Source organism: Calypte anna, chromosome 20, assembly GCF_003957555.1.
Source record: "Calypte anna isolate BGI_N300 chromosome 20, bCalAnn1_v1.p, whole genome shotgun sequence".
NCBI classification, from domain to species: Eukaryota; Metazoa; Chordata; class Aves; order Apodiformes; family Trochilidae; genus Calypte; species Calypte anna.
Window position 1 is genome coordinate 9,621,498 of NC_044265.1, and position 16,316 is coordinate 9,637,813.

Consider the following 16,316-nt stretch of genomic DNA (forward strand, 5'->3'; position numbering starts at 1 on the left):
AGTTGTTGTGTTGTATGGAGTGATAGCAACAGTTTTTGACCCAGACAGGTTCTTCTTCAGCAATTACAGACAGACTTTGAAATAGGCATCAGACAGCTCTTACAGACTGTGTCCCAGCATAGCTTCCTCTGAAAGTGATAAGAGCATGTGTTGATAACAGGACACAGTCATAAGGGAACTTTCTTATAAAAGATCTTTTAAAGCAAACAAATCTGAAAGTGTTTAATCACCTATTAAACTTATTTTATCTAGGTTTAGTGAATTCATAGCATTAAATTTATCATCTTCGAAGTATTAATTTGTTTTTTTTTTTTCTCTGCCATCTTTGGTGCCCTCTACTGCACATCACTGTAGAAGCAAGACAACCATTGAGATAACTGTATTGGTTACACTGCTTTTTTTCACATTTTTCTTTTCCATCTTAACATTTAATAGTGGTTCATTATTTGCTTGCCCTTATACTTTACTTTCTAAAATATAGAAGAGTATAAAAAATGTATTCAGCATCTGCAATTTTGCTATTGAAAAGGTTTTTTTGTTTTATTTTGTTTTGTTTTGTTTTGTATAGGAAGAAAGGGGGCTCTAGGAAATTAACCTGGCAGCTCATTTATTGATTGTAGTTCATTTACTAGTTTTATTCTGTGTACTAATTTATGTGGCTATATAAACATGTATATATTTACATGTATATGTGCAATATTAAGGTTAAAGAATGGAAATTTTCACTATTGTTGCTTGGTTTTCAATCTGTTATTTTGGTTATAATTTTTTGTAGTTTCTGTTTGGTGCTATGAAGAAGAGACAAGTCATTAAATTAGCTTCTCACAAGTTGATGTATGCAGTTTTGTTTGCAATCTGTTGCCAGGGGCATGATATAATTTTGCCAGTTCTGTATCAAACAAGAATCTGCTGATTTTGATGTTGAGTTGTTGGAAAGAGCTACAGAGATTTAACATAAATATTTCCGGAGTGATCTCAAGGCACCCAAAGGCCAAAGACTTAAGATGAAAGATCTGAAAATTTCAATTTATTAATTCCCCTTTCTTTTGCTTGCCTCTGTTAATTGAAGCACCTTGTGTTTATATCATCATAGCCTGAGGTGTTCCTTGAATAAATCAATGCATGAAATTTTAAATTACCTACTCAAGCTAGATTTGGATGGCTTGCTCTCATGAGTGCCAAAGAAGAAAGGTTGAGGGGTAGCAGCTAATGGAACAGCAGGAGGAACCAGCTGCCTCCAACATTTTAAACACTACGTCATCTAATTTGCTAACAACAAGTCTCAGCATTGCAACATTTGAACTGCTGTTGGCAGCGAGCTAGAGCACAGCTTCAGATATTACTGACTGCTGTACATAAAAGATGATGTTATCAACAGCGGGCTTTAAAACTCTTTCTCTAGAAAGGACAAGCCTTTAAGATATTTATCATTTCCCAAGTAACTTCTAACACTCTCAGGATGACCACTGTCATCAGCCTGCCAATTACGGTGATATAGTTAGGAGCTGAAAAATAGACTTGGGCGTATCACAAGTACAAAGGTAAGAGCAGCTTGAGTTCCTAGGGTTTGCTGGCTTTCACCATCAAGCTGCCAGAAAAGGTGCTCTGATCTTTGTGATCAAAACCCAGTGAGACAGCCAAGCATGTGGTTCTCCATGAGTGTCCATTCTGCAGGGCAATGACGAGGAACTGAACTGGACACACACTGGGGCACTTGTTTGGCCTTCACTGGCTCTCCCACAAGAACCACATTTTCGTTTTAACATTACCGAGACTTTAAACTTCCCGAAGTGAAAGTGAAGACTGGAAGTTTTGTAGGAAAAGGTAAAGCCCTAAGGACAAGAGGTACAAAAGGCACCAAAATGATACTTGCATATGGGGTTTCTTTTCATATTTGCTCTCTGTGCCGCCCATTTTGAAGGGATGCCCTCTGGCCAAGGGTGCCATGTGAATCATAAAAATCTTGGTTCAGCCCTAAGGCTTACAAAATTTAGCATTTTTTTTTTCCTAGGCCTTGGCTTCCTTGGATGCCAGTGACTCATGACTCTTAGAATTAGGGGTTTATTGTTTGTTCAGAACACAAGGGTTTAACAGTGTATTGAGAAAGATTTGAGAACATATCCCAAGTCAATTCTAAAATTTCTGGGTGCTGAGGGCAAATAAAAGTAGTATTAACTATTTAATCTCAATAGCTGTCGAATTCCATATCCTGACTGAGGGAAAAGACGTTTGATACCGAGGGAAGAAAACAATTGCTGGTCACTCCGAAAGGATGAGAAATGTATTGATAAACCACTTGGCCACTTTGACAGGATTTATTCCAGTGACCCTGAGATCTGGGAGCTACAGAATTTAATATCTGCTTCAATAATTTAATAAATGCTTAAACATCTGCTGAGGCACTGCAGCTCCCGAGGCCGTTCTGAGGTTCGGTTCCCCGCGGAGGACCCTCAGTCAGAAAGGGCGGGAGCAGGGGGGCGGGGCCACCTCCTGTCTGTCATCCAGAGCGGGAAAAGCCATTGGTCAGCCAGGAAGGGCAGGAAAAGTGATTGGTCGGTTAGGAAGGGCGGGAAAAGCGCTCGGTTAGTCAGGCACAGCAGTCACCTCCTCGGCGCCATAAAGGGCGGGAAAAGCCCTCAGTCAGGGCGGGGAAATCTTGCATGTGGTTTCTAGAGAAATTTTCTCCTTTTTCCTCCCTTGCCCATGGTTTTACTTCAAATCATGAGTTTTATGTCCAGCAGACAGAATAAATAGCCTTTTCTAATTTCTTTGTTAATCTTCTGCCTCTTTTCAACATGGCTTCATCCCTTCCAGAGAAGTTGGATTGGTCTGCACCAACCTCCATGGAAGACCATGGTGTGAGTTCTACTAAAATGCCAGCTGGGAACAAGGGCAGCTTCAGGGACACAAGTCTGTCTGGTCAGGAGAGAGACGTCTCTAGGTAAAAGATATGAAGATTATCACCCATACTCTCATTCTGTGGTAATGCACCCAATGGGCTTGTGCAGAAGTGGGAAAACACTGCCTCACAAAAACACAGGGGGAAAAGGGTGCTCACACTGCAAACAGCATCTTCATTTCCTTCGACCTCTCCGAAAAGTCTGTAGGTACAGGTAGAAACACAGAAAACTGTGACAAAGCAGTGGATTTCAGTAACCAAAAACTGTCATTTCTTTTTGAAGATTCTTTCCATGCACGGTACTTCAGCTGCAGAGCTAGAACTAACTGGGAGCATCCTGAAAATATTTTTAAAGGAAAAGGATAATAGTAGTAATACTGATGATGATGACTTGCATATATAAGGGTAATATTTTTCAGAAATTATCTAGTTTCAGCAAGAAAAGCAACTGGAAGCTGAGGTACAAAACGGAAGAAACACACTGAGCTGATAAAATAGAGCTTTAATGACACCTCCTTGTTTAACGAGACTCACAGTGAGGCTTCAAAAATAATTCCTGCTGATTTCATAGCAGTGGGGTAATTAATTTTCTGTGGTGTGCATTGATATCGACTCCTTTTTTTCTTGCTTAATGACAAAGTTGGACTTTGCTGATCAAACTTTGAGCTAAAATAAGTTTTGTCTATTCCTTTACTTCCTATGTAAAGAAAGAGTTCACTTGTAATTTTAAGGACAGCTGAAATGTTGGAGTCAGATTGCTTATGAAAATAAAAAGCATCTGTCATAACACTCAAAGCAGCCTAGAATTGTGCTGTATGGGCTTTGCTGCAAGGTTACTTTGTCTTTTTAGGTGAAAGATACAGATTTTATTCTTGTCACAGGGCATCTGTTGAGACTAAGCCTTCATATAATTAAAACCCTTAGCAGGTTTTTGGCGCAGCAGATCAAAAGGTTAATGTGCAGTGGTACAACAGGAAGTATTTGTAGTCTTGAACATCTTTTAAATTTACAGCATTTAGAAACAACTTAGCCCAAATCATAGCCAAAGCCAATATTACATCATTTATAGTAAAACATTAATCATTAGTCACAAACGAGCCAGTTGGTCTAAAAGTTCAGCTGGCGAAAAATTTGATAGCTTTAGGATTGAATAGAAATGTACTTTTAATTATGTCCTCAGTCATGCATCTGGAATGGAAAGTCAAAGATTTTAGGGAAAGTGAACAAAACAAAATTAAAAAATAAAGGGTTCCTCCACATTTTCAAAACAAATATACCCTTGAAGCCCTTTTGGATTGGGTTATTTTTGTAGGAGGGGGGGTAGATGATCAAAACTCGATGTAGGACTGGATTTTATATATGAACTGTATCATTTTTTTCAGTTCTGAAGTTCTTGAAGCAATAGAAAATGTCATTCAAGATGTACTTAAAAGCTTGGCCCAAAACAAAGCACCTGTTCTCACAGTGGCTAACAGATCAGATTGGAGGAACATAGAGTAAGTATTATGTAAAGATCTGCCTTATATTTATATAAATGCCATTAATATAAATTTGATTATGTAACTTCCAGGAAAGTAAATTGTACATAGTTCTAGAAGTATTAGAGATAATAGATTATTTTACTTCCTAAAAAGTCATGGATAAATAAAAAATAATGTTCAGTAATCCCCCTGCATGAATAAGCATAGTGTATTAAACAATAGCAGATCGTAGCATAAAAGGAAATGTAAAACTACTGTAATAGGAGTTGGAAAGGAAAGGGAGGTCCTATAAACAATCATTTTCTGGAAGCAGGAGATACCAGAAATGGTAAATTGTGTTAGAATGAAAAAATCTGATTTAGGCTGGAAACAATTACCAGCAAGTTCATATTATTATTATTACCTAGACAGGATCAGGGAAAAAAGGCAACTTGTCCTTCTTTATAACACAATTCATGATTCGTACAACAGTATTTTACCATGGAGGTAATTTAAATTGAAAATTTAATTGAGAGATTAATTGCTCTCTGTAATACAGTAGTAAAAGGATAAAGGAAGACACAAATCTGTTTCTTGCCCTGTATTAGCTTTGAATGTCAGTGGGTTAGAGGATATTTAGGTTGATAAGATTGCAGAGGTGCTTTTAAGTGGACATATTACAAACATTTGAGGCTAAGAAAGTGTAGCAAACCTTCCACACCAAGCACTTATTTAAGGAGAACAATAAACTTCTGTCAATCAACAAACCTGAGGCCTGAAGGTAATTGTTTAACTGAAAAGGCTTGTGTGTTCCAGGGAATTTAAATGGTTTCTGTCTTGATAGTTTGACAAAAATGTTTCACTCAGATGTCTGTAAAATTAAAATACTATAACAAAGTTTTTCAGTTTATTTGCAGTCTTTGGGGAAATGGCATTCCAGGCTAGAAAAACACCATGGGGGGAGAAGGTTAAAATTAAAACAAGTTAACATCACAGTATGTTAAAAATAAGACTCATCCATCACATTAAAAAAAAAAGCTGACCCATTGTTAATGGTAGAGAAATGTAATTTTAGATGTGTGTTTCCATTGAATGGTGACCTATATCCCATTTTATTACAGCTGTTTAAGAAGTATGATCAGATAAATATTCTCAGATAAAATAAAATCAGAATGCCAAAATATAATATGAATGGAAGAAAATGCAGTCAGTGAGGCATTATTATTTTTTCTTTAGTAATTTTTTCATACCTAATTTACACATCTGGAATCTGCTGGACACAAAGTAGTAGAACAAGAGGATGATTTCATGATTGAAATATTCCTTGTAAACATTTGTAGATGCCCAGAGAGGTATTTACCTGAGGATGATGTCAGGCCTAGAGCAGAGCAGGTTCTATTGTCCAGCTCTATCTTGACAGGAAAATTAAAACAAACAAACAAACAAAAACAACAAAAAAACCCCAAAAAACAAACAAAAAACCCAAAACTAAACAAACAAAAAAACCCACCAAAAAACTAAAAAAAAAGCAAAAAGCAAAAGCTCCTTCCTTTGAAAGGAGCCCTCCTTGTTTAACCTGAGAGCAGCCCAGCAAAGGTTTGATTACTGTTTTCCTCCCATGCAGTTACAGTTTAGGGGCATGCAAGTGAAACACACAAATATCTTTTAAATGTTACAGCAAAAAGGTAAGAAAGTTACTTCAAAGCTGGCAGATATTACACTGAGCTTTTGTTACCGCTGTCACTTCACTTTTACTTTTGCACCGTGGTGTGGTCTGCCACCCAAAGGATGTATGGAGCAAAGCCTTTGACAAACACATTTATGAATGTTAAGGATTTTAGATAAAATTACGGCCATTTTACCACCAATACTTTTTAAAAGTACTTACAGAATTCTGAAATGAAAAAGAATGCTTTGGAGACAGGACTGTCAGATTATAAGGCACTAAAATAATTTTCAGTAAAATAATGGATTCTCCTTAAGAAAATAACTAATTGTTTTGGTGGAATGTGCACTTTCAGGCATGAAATGGTGAAACACAAAATGGTAGAGCTCATTTAAATTAAACAGCTGTTCAGAGAGGAGAACAAACCACATTTTTGTTTCCAGAATGAATATTGGAATATAATTGAGTTATTCTGGTAATAATTTAAGGGCATAAATTATATTATTGTAATATGTCATTGTATAATTATATCACTGTAATATGAAAGAACCCATTCTGTGTCAGAAAGTCAGTGTGTCAGGCTTGATTTTTATCCTAATAGTTATTCACATTTTTTCCTGTCACTCATTCTTTTGTTTCCATGCTAAGTATTAATTGATGCTGATATGGTAACAAACATGTAAAAAATATTCTTATCTCAAATTTGTCTGGAAACCTAGGTATTCTAGGCTTAAATTCAGTCTTGAAATATCTTTGAGGAACTTTTTCATGTTCTGAAGCCAATGATCAGATGGGGAGCAATTCAGTAACATTTTCAGTGAGTCACTTTGACAGATGATGACTGCTGCCTGCTGCCTTCTTCCTTTGGCTGCTCCATCTCCAGCCAAGTTGATGGTTTCTGTGCTGAGTCTGAAAAGAGCCCTATGATACTTGATCTGAGCCTGAAATTACCTTGCAGAGACCAATTTACATATACTCATGAGTTAACAGTTTTATTGTATTTGTTTGCAATGAATCAGATTTAAAGATTCTGTAGGTCTGCAGATGATCCCACATTGTACTACAAAGCAGATAAGAAGTGACTGCCCTAGATCAGCACAAAGATTTGGTAAGTTAAAAATGTACAAAAGCAGAATTCATGCTTTTCCTTGTGTTTTAATTGAAAGCTTAGTAAAAAAACAACAAAAAACACCCCAAACAAGCCAACAAACAAACAAAAAAGAGAAGCAAACACCAACAACCTAAAACTCAAACCATAAAAAAAACATTAGGCACTGATTTAGTATGGCTAATATAACCTGATACTATAACCAACCCTTCAGCTTTTCTCTTCTTTATTAAATTACAGTGTGACAGTGAAATTAATATGGCATTTTTACAGTTTCTATGTCCCTGAATGAGTATCAGCTGAAGGCATATTCAAAAGGTCTTAATGTAAAAACATCACCCTTCCTCAAAAGCCTAGCTAGTAAAGGAATCTTGGAATATAGACAACAAGCTAATTTCTTTTTCTAACTCAGTAATTTAATTTCTTGGCCTGGACAGCAGGGCATACATCCCCTCATTTAACTCCAGCATATTCTTTCTAATTATGACAGAAATTATTGAGTCTAATGAGTAGCACAGTCTCTATGTATTTGCACAGCACATTAAAATACATGCTTCAAAGTTTTATTTTATAACACAAATATGGGTTATATATAAATAAAAATTATTGAATGTGCACTTCTGAAAATATATGTAATTTTCTGTAAATTGTATTTTTTCAGCTCTGATCCTAAAAATATTATCAATGATCTATAAGATGGTGCAGAGCAATACTTATGCAACTAAAAGGTAACATGCTACATTTCTGTAATTTCAAATAAAATTTTATTTGAAGAATTTTATTGTGAAAAAAGCCTGTAGGATGCAAACCTGCAGGTAAATAGATTTATATATGTAAAATGCTTTCAATGGAGCTAGTTATCCATGTCCTCTATAATACTATTATGAGACTACAGCTGTTTCAGTATTATAATTACAAATACAATATTTTGCCTTGATAGAGATATATATTATTCAGATACACAGCTGTTTGGTAGCCAGAGTGTTGTGGACAATATAATCAATGACATTTCTTGCATGCTTAAGATACCTCGGAGAAGTCTACATATAGTAAGTGGCTTATTATGAATGTCTTTATAACAAATCATATAGATTGAAATGAAAAGTGAATTATTAGTTAGAAGTTATCAGTAGAAAATACATAGTTAAAATTAAAGGCATCATTTGTATCAATGAAACCTTATTATGGCTTATAATAGTCCTTGAAAGGTTTCTTTCTTCAGAGAAAATTCATAGAGTTAGCTTGCTCCAAAGAGTTTGGGACAAATTACAAGCTAAAAATCACACTGTATTTTGCTATTATCTACCCAAGGCAGTGAAAATTTGAAGTACATCAGAAATATAGTAACCTTTCAAATTTACTTGCATCTCATGCTTTAAAAGAACTTCTTTGTACCTAAAAATGCAGTTGTTAACATAATTTATTCTCATTATGCCTTTATATCCATGATGCCAACAACATTGCTTAGTATTTAAAAGGCTGATAGCAATCAATAACTGCTTATTACCAGTCAGAATTATTCTCAGAAGTTTCTTGTTTTGCTTGTGCAATGTAGGAACATAACAGCATGTAACTCGCAATTTACTGAATACAATTTGCTACTTTTTTCAGCTGTCTACAACCAAAGGTTTTGTTGCTGGTAATTTGAGTTACACTGAGGAGGATGGTACAAAAGTGCAGTGTACCTACAGTGCAACAGTATGTAGAATAAAATGGTAACAGTAACTCCTAGCGCTTACCTTTGCATGATTTTCTGCACTTCTTGTAGCTCAGGTCACTGTAAACATTTATTATACAGATCTGTGCTTGGGGCAAATGGAGACAGTGCAACATGGATGAAACAAAGAGAGATATAAAATATTGTTCAACCCTACTGCAATTCTGAAGCTCAGCTATGTACCCACCAGGAATATAACCTTGGGGGGTGGTTTTTAGCATTATAACCTGAGGCAGAAGGCAGCAGACCTGCTGACTGCTGTCATGATTTCCTGCAAAATGCGTTCATTCCAAGCCAAAATTGGTAATTTCAAAACTAAAAGATAACCTTAGCTGCCTATTACATTTTGGGTTTAAGCAGAGCTGTTAGTAATGCCTTTCTGCAGCTCTTCATATTTTCATTTGTTGAATTGTTCCACATTGGCACGAGAGGTGATGTAGCAGTCATAAGTAAAAACAGACCCCACACTTCAATCATACATACTCTTTGACAAGCTCTTCCTCCAGTTCCTGTTTTCTCAGCCATATTCCTGCCAGATTAAGCCAATTCTAATATGAGACACAAAGTAAACATTACTGTGTCTTAAAATCGTTGCTTCAAAATAGTTACAAAATCAAGTTATAGGTTAATGAAAGAAAGGAATTGGTGGTCTCCCAAAAAAGAATATTTAAACATTTTAAGCCTGTATTATAGTTGCAATCTTCACACTAAGCAGACTGTTTTTTCTGTCTCAGAGAGATTAAAAAATAATGGGGACATTGTTATTTCTGCAATGCCCCTATGATGAACAATCTCCTGTGACAGTAGCACAAACACTCTTGAAAAGCATCTTGTCACAGGACTCCTATAGAGACACACAATACAGCAGGATATGGAAGGTTGAATACACTTATAAGAAGGTGAAAATGTCAAGATTGATCCGGTGTATAGAAAAGGAATGGCTGTTTCAGGATGTAATTGTGTCCTTCATTACCTAATGTTGTTATTTTAAAATATATCATTTTCTCTATTTAAAATTATTAATCTCATTTTTGTTGTTTTAGGCAGTCACTGTGCCATCTAATGTTCAAGGAATTAAAAGTATCCTTTGAGCAGGAACTCTAGTTGTAGACTGAAAAAATAAATTAAAACAAAGAATACTCCAAGTTAAACAATGTTCTGGTAATTTTTTCTTTGCTTGTTGGCTCTGAAATTGAATCATGAACACTGCTTTTTGGCTGCAGAACAGGTACTTTAGAGCATTTAGTTCTAATTGATTGGTGTGATGGATCATTTTACATGCAGCTGGCCTTAACAGAAAAGATTTAATCTCACATGCCAAATTTATGTTAATTGTAGAAAAAGATGCAACTTTTCAGAGACTTCTGGATGATGACTTCTGCAAAAGGGTGTGCCCATGTATCATGATTACGGTAGGCAGTCTCATACTTCATATCATCTGGCTAGACCTAAGAAACTAAATGATACTTTAGCATTGTAGGGTGCTCAAATTTGGTAAAAAATCCATACTAAAATTAATATGGAGCATGTCTAAAAATATTTTATTTAAATTGTATTATCCTGATTGAAATAAAAAATACACATTCTAAAGACTTATCTCCTCCAGAGATCTCCTTAGAGCTTGGTAGCTTCATGTGCTGCTGCCAAGTAGCTGCCCCACTCAGTCTCCGAAAAGCTTAACTGTTGAGTAATGTTTTGTTCTTCAGGATTCAAGGCTTCACAAACCCAAATGAAACAGAACTGGTTGATTTTGGATTGTACTGAAAGACCTGTGGAACCTGGAGAATGGATAGGAAATGTGTATATGGATACCTCCTTGTTCTGGGACAAATGTGGCCCACAATGAGGAAAAAACCCAAATCCCCATACCTAAGAGAGAAAAGCATTCATACAATGCCCCATACTGTCCAGATACAGTCAGTCACAGCAAGAACTTGTTTTATGTTCTATCACCAGTGCCATAAAGATTTTTGAGAAGAAAAAAAGTCTCATTTTTACAGCAGGTTACACAGATACCAGGGTACATCTATCCAACTCCCAGACCTAACAAATTAACTCCTTAAATAGAGAAATGTACAAAACATCTTCTGTGCCTGTAACCCAGGACATCTGCTGGGCTGCTCCCCAGCCCCGTTCCTATTTCCCTCCTCACACAGGCAAAGTAGGAGTGTACAACTTTTCCTGCAAAATAGCTGCTGGAGAAATATTTCTGCCAGCATTTTGTTTGTTTGCTTGATTTAAATTACTAATGTAAACACATATGTAGCCAGATGCTGTTTGAATTAATTTTAAACTGTCTGCTTTTGTTTTATTCCCTCAGGGAAGAGGCATACCAGATCTTAACACACGACTTTTGGTCAGAAAGCTGTGGGATACTTTTCAAATTCCTATTTTCTCCCTTATGGATGCAGATCCACATGGTAAATCTGTAGTGGTTCAGTGACATAAAAGGAAAGCAAAATATGTGTAGAATGTCTTTTCTCACTTTCTTGGGAAGGTATGCAGAGCATAAAACTCCAACACAACCAGAAGGTTCCTGATTTATGCAGAATATATCCAGGAGTGCAGAAGGAGTTTAACTGAAACAGCAGTAATGGCTTTTCATTCCCATTGAATGAACCCTCATGGTCTGTGATGACTTGTGCTTTGGAGTATTAATAGGAATCCTACCTTGAACCTAAAAAATAAATATAGAATTCATAGCTCAGAATAGGACTAGACTTTGAAAGTACCTGTGGGCCTAAAAATGAGGATAAGAATAACAGAATTTTATGATTGACTGGGTGTTAGGCACTTCACCACATCTAAAAGGCTCAGGAGGTCCTAGCAATATCTTTACAAAGTTCAATACAGTTGAAAATGTTGCTCTGTCAAAAATTCCAGCTGTTGGTTATACTATTCCTTTTGTACAACAGAAGGAGGTAACAGGAACTTCTCTAAACATTGTTGATTTTCAAACTACATTATGAACATTAGGCCAGCCAGACACGAAGAAAATACGATGAGCAAAGTGAGCCTGATATTGGTTTCACAGCAGTTCAGATACACTTATATTAATAATTTAGCATTGGTGCCCACAGTTTACAGCAGTGAAAGCTAGAAACTGGAAGTTTGGTGGCAGCAGGAATAAAGTTAAACCTGAAAAAAATCCACCACATTCTGTATTTGCTGTGTTACATCAGCCACAGGTCTGAATTTTCCCTCTTTTCACAAGAGATTCTGTGTCTATGAGCACGGATACCTTTGTTTGAATTCAGAATCTGATTTCACATACAAAAAATGTAGATAATCTCTTCTGTATCTACACTGGTACCACCTGAAATCAGGGCGATTACCAAGAAGCAAACTGAGAAGCAGCTCCTGAAAGCCTGAATAATACTGAATACGCTCTCTACAACTACCTGAAAGGAGGTTGGAGCCAGGTGGGGGTTGGTCTCTTTTGCCAGACGACTTTCAACAAGACAAGAGGGCACGGTCTTAAGTTGTGCCAGGGGAAGTTTAGGTTAGACATCAGAAAGAATTTCTTTACGGAGAGAGTGATCAAGCATTGGAATGGGCTGCCCAGGGAAGTAGTGGATTCTCCATCCCTGGAGATATTTAAAAAGAGACTGGATGTGGCACTCAGTGCCATGGTCTAGCAACCGCAACGGTGGTTCAAGGGTTGGACTCGATGATCTCTGAGGTCCCTTCCAACCCAGCCAATTCTATGAATATTGAAAAGTACTAAAAGAGGCAGCTTACACAAGGAACACTTTTTGTGCTAGCTGTTGGACAATGTGTGAAAGAGGTGATTATTCTTGATTCTGAAATGCTCAGGCAGAATGAAACATTTAACTATATAAAGGTGACACATTATGCTCAAATTCTTATTATTTTGACATACCCTAAAAATAATTTTAAACCATAAAGAACTGCAGTAATCATAAAACCATAACTGTTATGCTATAAAATTGAATTCTTCATGCAGTCTTTTAAATTTGAGTGTGGAGATAAAGAGACACTTTACATTTTGTGTTCTGCAACCTAGGTATAGAAATAATGTGCGTCTACAAATATGGATCTGTGGTGAGTATAATTTCTCCACTTCAAATATATTGTTTTGTATCCCAGCCATGCAGCTCAAATGAATGAAATGTTACAGCCTTTGTTAGAATGGTTACCACATTTTATCATTTTGTGTCAACACAGACAGTTTTTTAAGCCTTGTGTATCTGCAGAAACCACTTCTTCCTTTATACAACGTCACTCAACTCTGATACTTTGCTGTAGGGGCTGTAGGTGACTGGTTTTCATGGATTCTGAAAGCAACCTGATAAAACCAAGTACTACACTGCTACTACTTCTGGCTCCCAAAATTGGAGTCACTAGCCACTGGGAACAGAGGGAGTATTCTGAGAAATATCATTAATTGCTTATTTGGGCTATTTTTACATGATGTGGTACTTTGCAGCAGAAAATATCACAAATTTCCATGTTTCATTGTACTTCTTCCTCCTGCTTTAGATTTCTGGGGTTTGGTTGGTTGGTTGGTTTGTTGGTTGTTGTTTGTTTGTTTTCATTGGGTTTTGTTTGGTTTGGGGTTTTTATTTGTTTTTGTTGCTGTTGGGAGGGGTGCTTTGTTTGGGTTTTTATTGTTGGTTTGTTTTTTGTGGGGGGGGTTTTGTTTGTTTTGGCAATCAGACTTTGTAAAATCAAAACTATTCAGACAAGACTGGTCTTGGACTGGTCTTAGTGAAAGTCTTCTTGAAATAATGGTTTCCAAGAAAGGGGATAAACTTCAGTTGCACCATTTTTTCTTCCATACCATTCTGATAGCAGAAATTCTTAACTATAATTGTAATAAAATGTGACTATGAAAGCATACATCTCAAATAATTTAACCTAAAAGTCACTGAATGTTATAATTGACCTTTCTTATTTTAGTCAATGTCTTTTGAGGCCCATCATCTCACCGTTCCATCTATTAAGTGGCTTGGGCTCCTTCCATCTGATCTCCAGAGGTTAGTTATTTACCCAAAAGAAACAGAAGCAACCTTTTCTTTCCTAGACAGAAAGTGCAGTCTGACTTAATGCACAAAAAAAAACCAAACCCTGACATAATTTTTTTGTATTTTTGTCCTAAAATAAATACATTGGAATATTTTTTTTAGTATATGAAACAGTTTAACAACTTTCTCTTCTTTTCAGATTAAATATACCCAAAGATGCCCTGATTCCATTTACAAAGCAGGATCAAAATAAGTTAGCAAGTATACAAAAGAGACCTTACATTGCTTGTCAGCCAACGTGGAAAAAAGAAGTAGGTATAAACCTACTGTATCCTATTGCTTACTCTCCATAGGACAAATGATATTGTCTGCAATCCTTTTCCTCTTTATGATGCCAAAGTATTAGTATGGCAGAAACAGGAAGGTTTTGCAGCCCTACAGGAAGGCAAGGTTGAGTAAGCCCATCATGCTCACAGGCCAGAACTGGAAGCATTTGAAGCTTTCCCAGCAGCAGTCATCTGATGATCATTTGCTGTACATGGGATTTTACTGCTTTCCTAAATATTGTTCTTTTACAAGTAGGGCAATACTTGCAGCAGGTACTTACTAAGTACTAGAGCTCTAATCTGGTCTGTAGCTTTTAAACCATTTATGTAAATTCAGGCATATATAGTGTGAAATGTTTAGAAAAGAAGGAAAAGTATTGTGTAACCTCTCTGTCCTGCTTATCTTCATCTTATAAACCTTGTTACTGTGTATCAGGCTGTTAAGAGCATAATACGTTAATTTATTAACTTTTTTTTTCTTTTTTTCTTTTTTTTCCCTAGCTGGAAATTATGGCAGCATCTAAACTGAAGGCTGAAATTCAAGTTTTAACTACTCTTTCATCAGATTACCTTTCCAGAGTCTATTTACCAAACAAACTGCAGTTTGGTGGATGGCTATGAGTGCTTGTTTGCAAGTGAAATCCTTCCTTGATATAGGTTTATTTTGTTGACTTCTTTTAGGAAAAAAAATGCAGACACAAAGGAGTATGCATCGGTTTAGGTTCCTTTATCATTCTATCTAGATTATCATTATCTCTTTTGTCTTCTTCAAAATGTAAAAGAAAATATGGTTCCTTTACACAATGTTGTAGTTTTCATTCTGTGGCTTCTGCACTGTATCGATGCCAAATGCAATACATACATAAATAATGCAGTATATGCAGAGAAAGATAGAGATATGTTCTTTCTGGCCAGAAAATTCTAAGTTAAAAAATGTCTGAAGGAATTACTTTGCCTTCTTAAAGCACAAGATGATGCTGTACCAAACTTTTTATTTTTGAAGACAGTAAAAGACTTGTTAACAATTTATTGCACATGCCTATTTTTGGGAATTATTTTTAGTGTAGCATTGTTTGTGTTTGCTGTAAGTTCAGTCGGAAAAGTTCAGATTTAATTCTTCCTTACTGTGTATCACAAGCAGCTGTAAATGTTCCAGCAACCAAATTACTTTTTGTGCTCAATGAAGAAGTAAGCAAGCAGATGTTACTTATTAAGAATTTAATAAACAATCCTGTTAATGATGCACATAACAGAACCCCTTGTTCATTTTCTTTATTTAGTTGGCTCTAGAAAAGGGAAAAGGAGCAGAAAGCTGTGGTGATTAAAGCGTGCAATAAATTTTATGTGAGGAAAGAAAATGACTGCATAGAAAAACTAATATATAGTCATCAGCAGGGATCTTACAGATATTTTCAGAGACTTCAGCTTTTTTTCTTTTCTTTTTTTACTACTGTTCCACCAGTATTAATTTAAAAAGGAATTAAAATTCCTTTTTATTTACCGCACAGTAGCAGTGTTACCACCTGCTAGTAACGCCGAGGGCCCAGGTTCACACAAAATCTCCATCCAGAACGAACCCGAGGCTGCTCCACAAGCCACGAAATGGCCCTGGGGCCGGGGTCACCCCCAGGGCTGAGCCCAACAGACGGGCTGGGCCCAGGCAGAGCCCAGAAGCAGAGCACATTTTACAATTCTGCCCTTCTGTTCCTCACGGCGCGGGGAAAGAAAAAGAAATTAATTTTCTCTCCTTAGAGGAAGCGACACGGAGGTCCCCGGCAGGGAGAGGGAAGAGGGAAGAGGGAAGAGGGAAGAGGGAAGAGGGAAGAGGGAAGAGGGAAGAGGGAAGAGGGAAGAGGGAAGAGGGAAGAGGGAAGAGGGAAGAGGGAAGAGGGAAGAGGGAAGAGGGAAGAGGGAAGAGGGAAGAGGGAAGAGGGAAGAGGGAAGAGGGAAGAGGGAGAGGGAGAGGGAGAGGGAGAGGGAGAGGGAGAGGGAGAGGGAGAGGGAGAACCTCCACTCACAACCCCACCGGGCTGAGCTCACCCCAGCCGCTAGTAAGCGGTTCCGCGGCACCGCCCCATTTTCCGTGCCCTCCCCCAGGCCTGCCCACACCCAGCCCCTTCCGCCCCGTTCCGCCCAAGCGCAGGCGCACCCG

The 16,316-nt window shown here is 37.1% G+C and overlaps 1 protein-coding gene across 1 annotated transcript; it reads left to right on the plus strand.

Moving 5' to 3' along the window:
* Positions 1-2,843: 2,843 nt before the first annotated feature.
* Positions 2,844-14,785, plus strand: SPO11 (SPO11 initiator of meiotic double stranded breaks). The gene is made up of 13 exons (XM_008497989.2): positions 2,844-2,941; positions 4,282-4,395; positions 7,045-7,133; positions 7,795-7,861; positions 8,074-8,182; positions 8,745-8,831; positions 9,894-9,930; positions 10,153-10,262; positions 11,171-11,270; positions 12,878-12,915; positions 13,774-13,850; positions 14,038-14,149; positions 14,666-14,785. Exons 1-13 carry the CDS (start codon positions 2,844-2,846, stop codon positions 14,783-14,785), a joined length of 1,158 nt encoding a protein of 385 aa, XP_008496211.2.
* The last annotated feature ends 1,531 nt before the right edge of the window (positions 14,786-16,316 follow it).

What these genes read in the sequence shown, in the direction of transcription:
- SPO11 (XM_008497989.2), top strand. Translation starts at nt 2,844, where the DNA reads ATGGAAGACCATGGTGTGAGTTCTACTAAAATGCCAGCTGGGAACAAG. An exon ending in CAGGAGAGAGACGTCTCTAG is followed by an intron (nt 2,942 to 4,281) that starts GTAAAAGATATG and finishes CATTTTTTTCAG; the next exon opens with TTCTGAAGTTCTTGAAGCAA. An exon ending in AGCCAACGTGGAAAAAAGAA is followed by an intron (nt 14,150 to 14,665) that starts GTAGGTATAAAC and finishes TTTTTTCCCTAG; the next exon opens with CTGGAAATTATGGCAGCATC.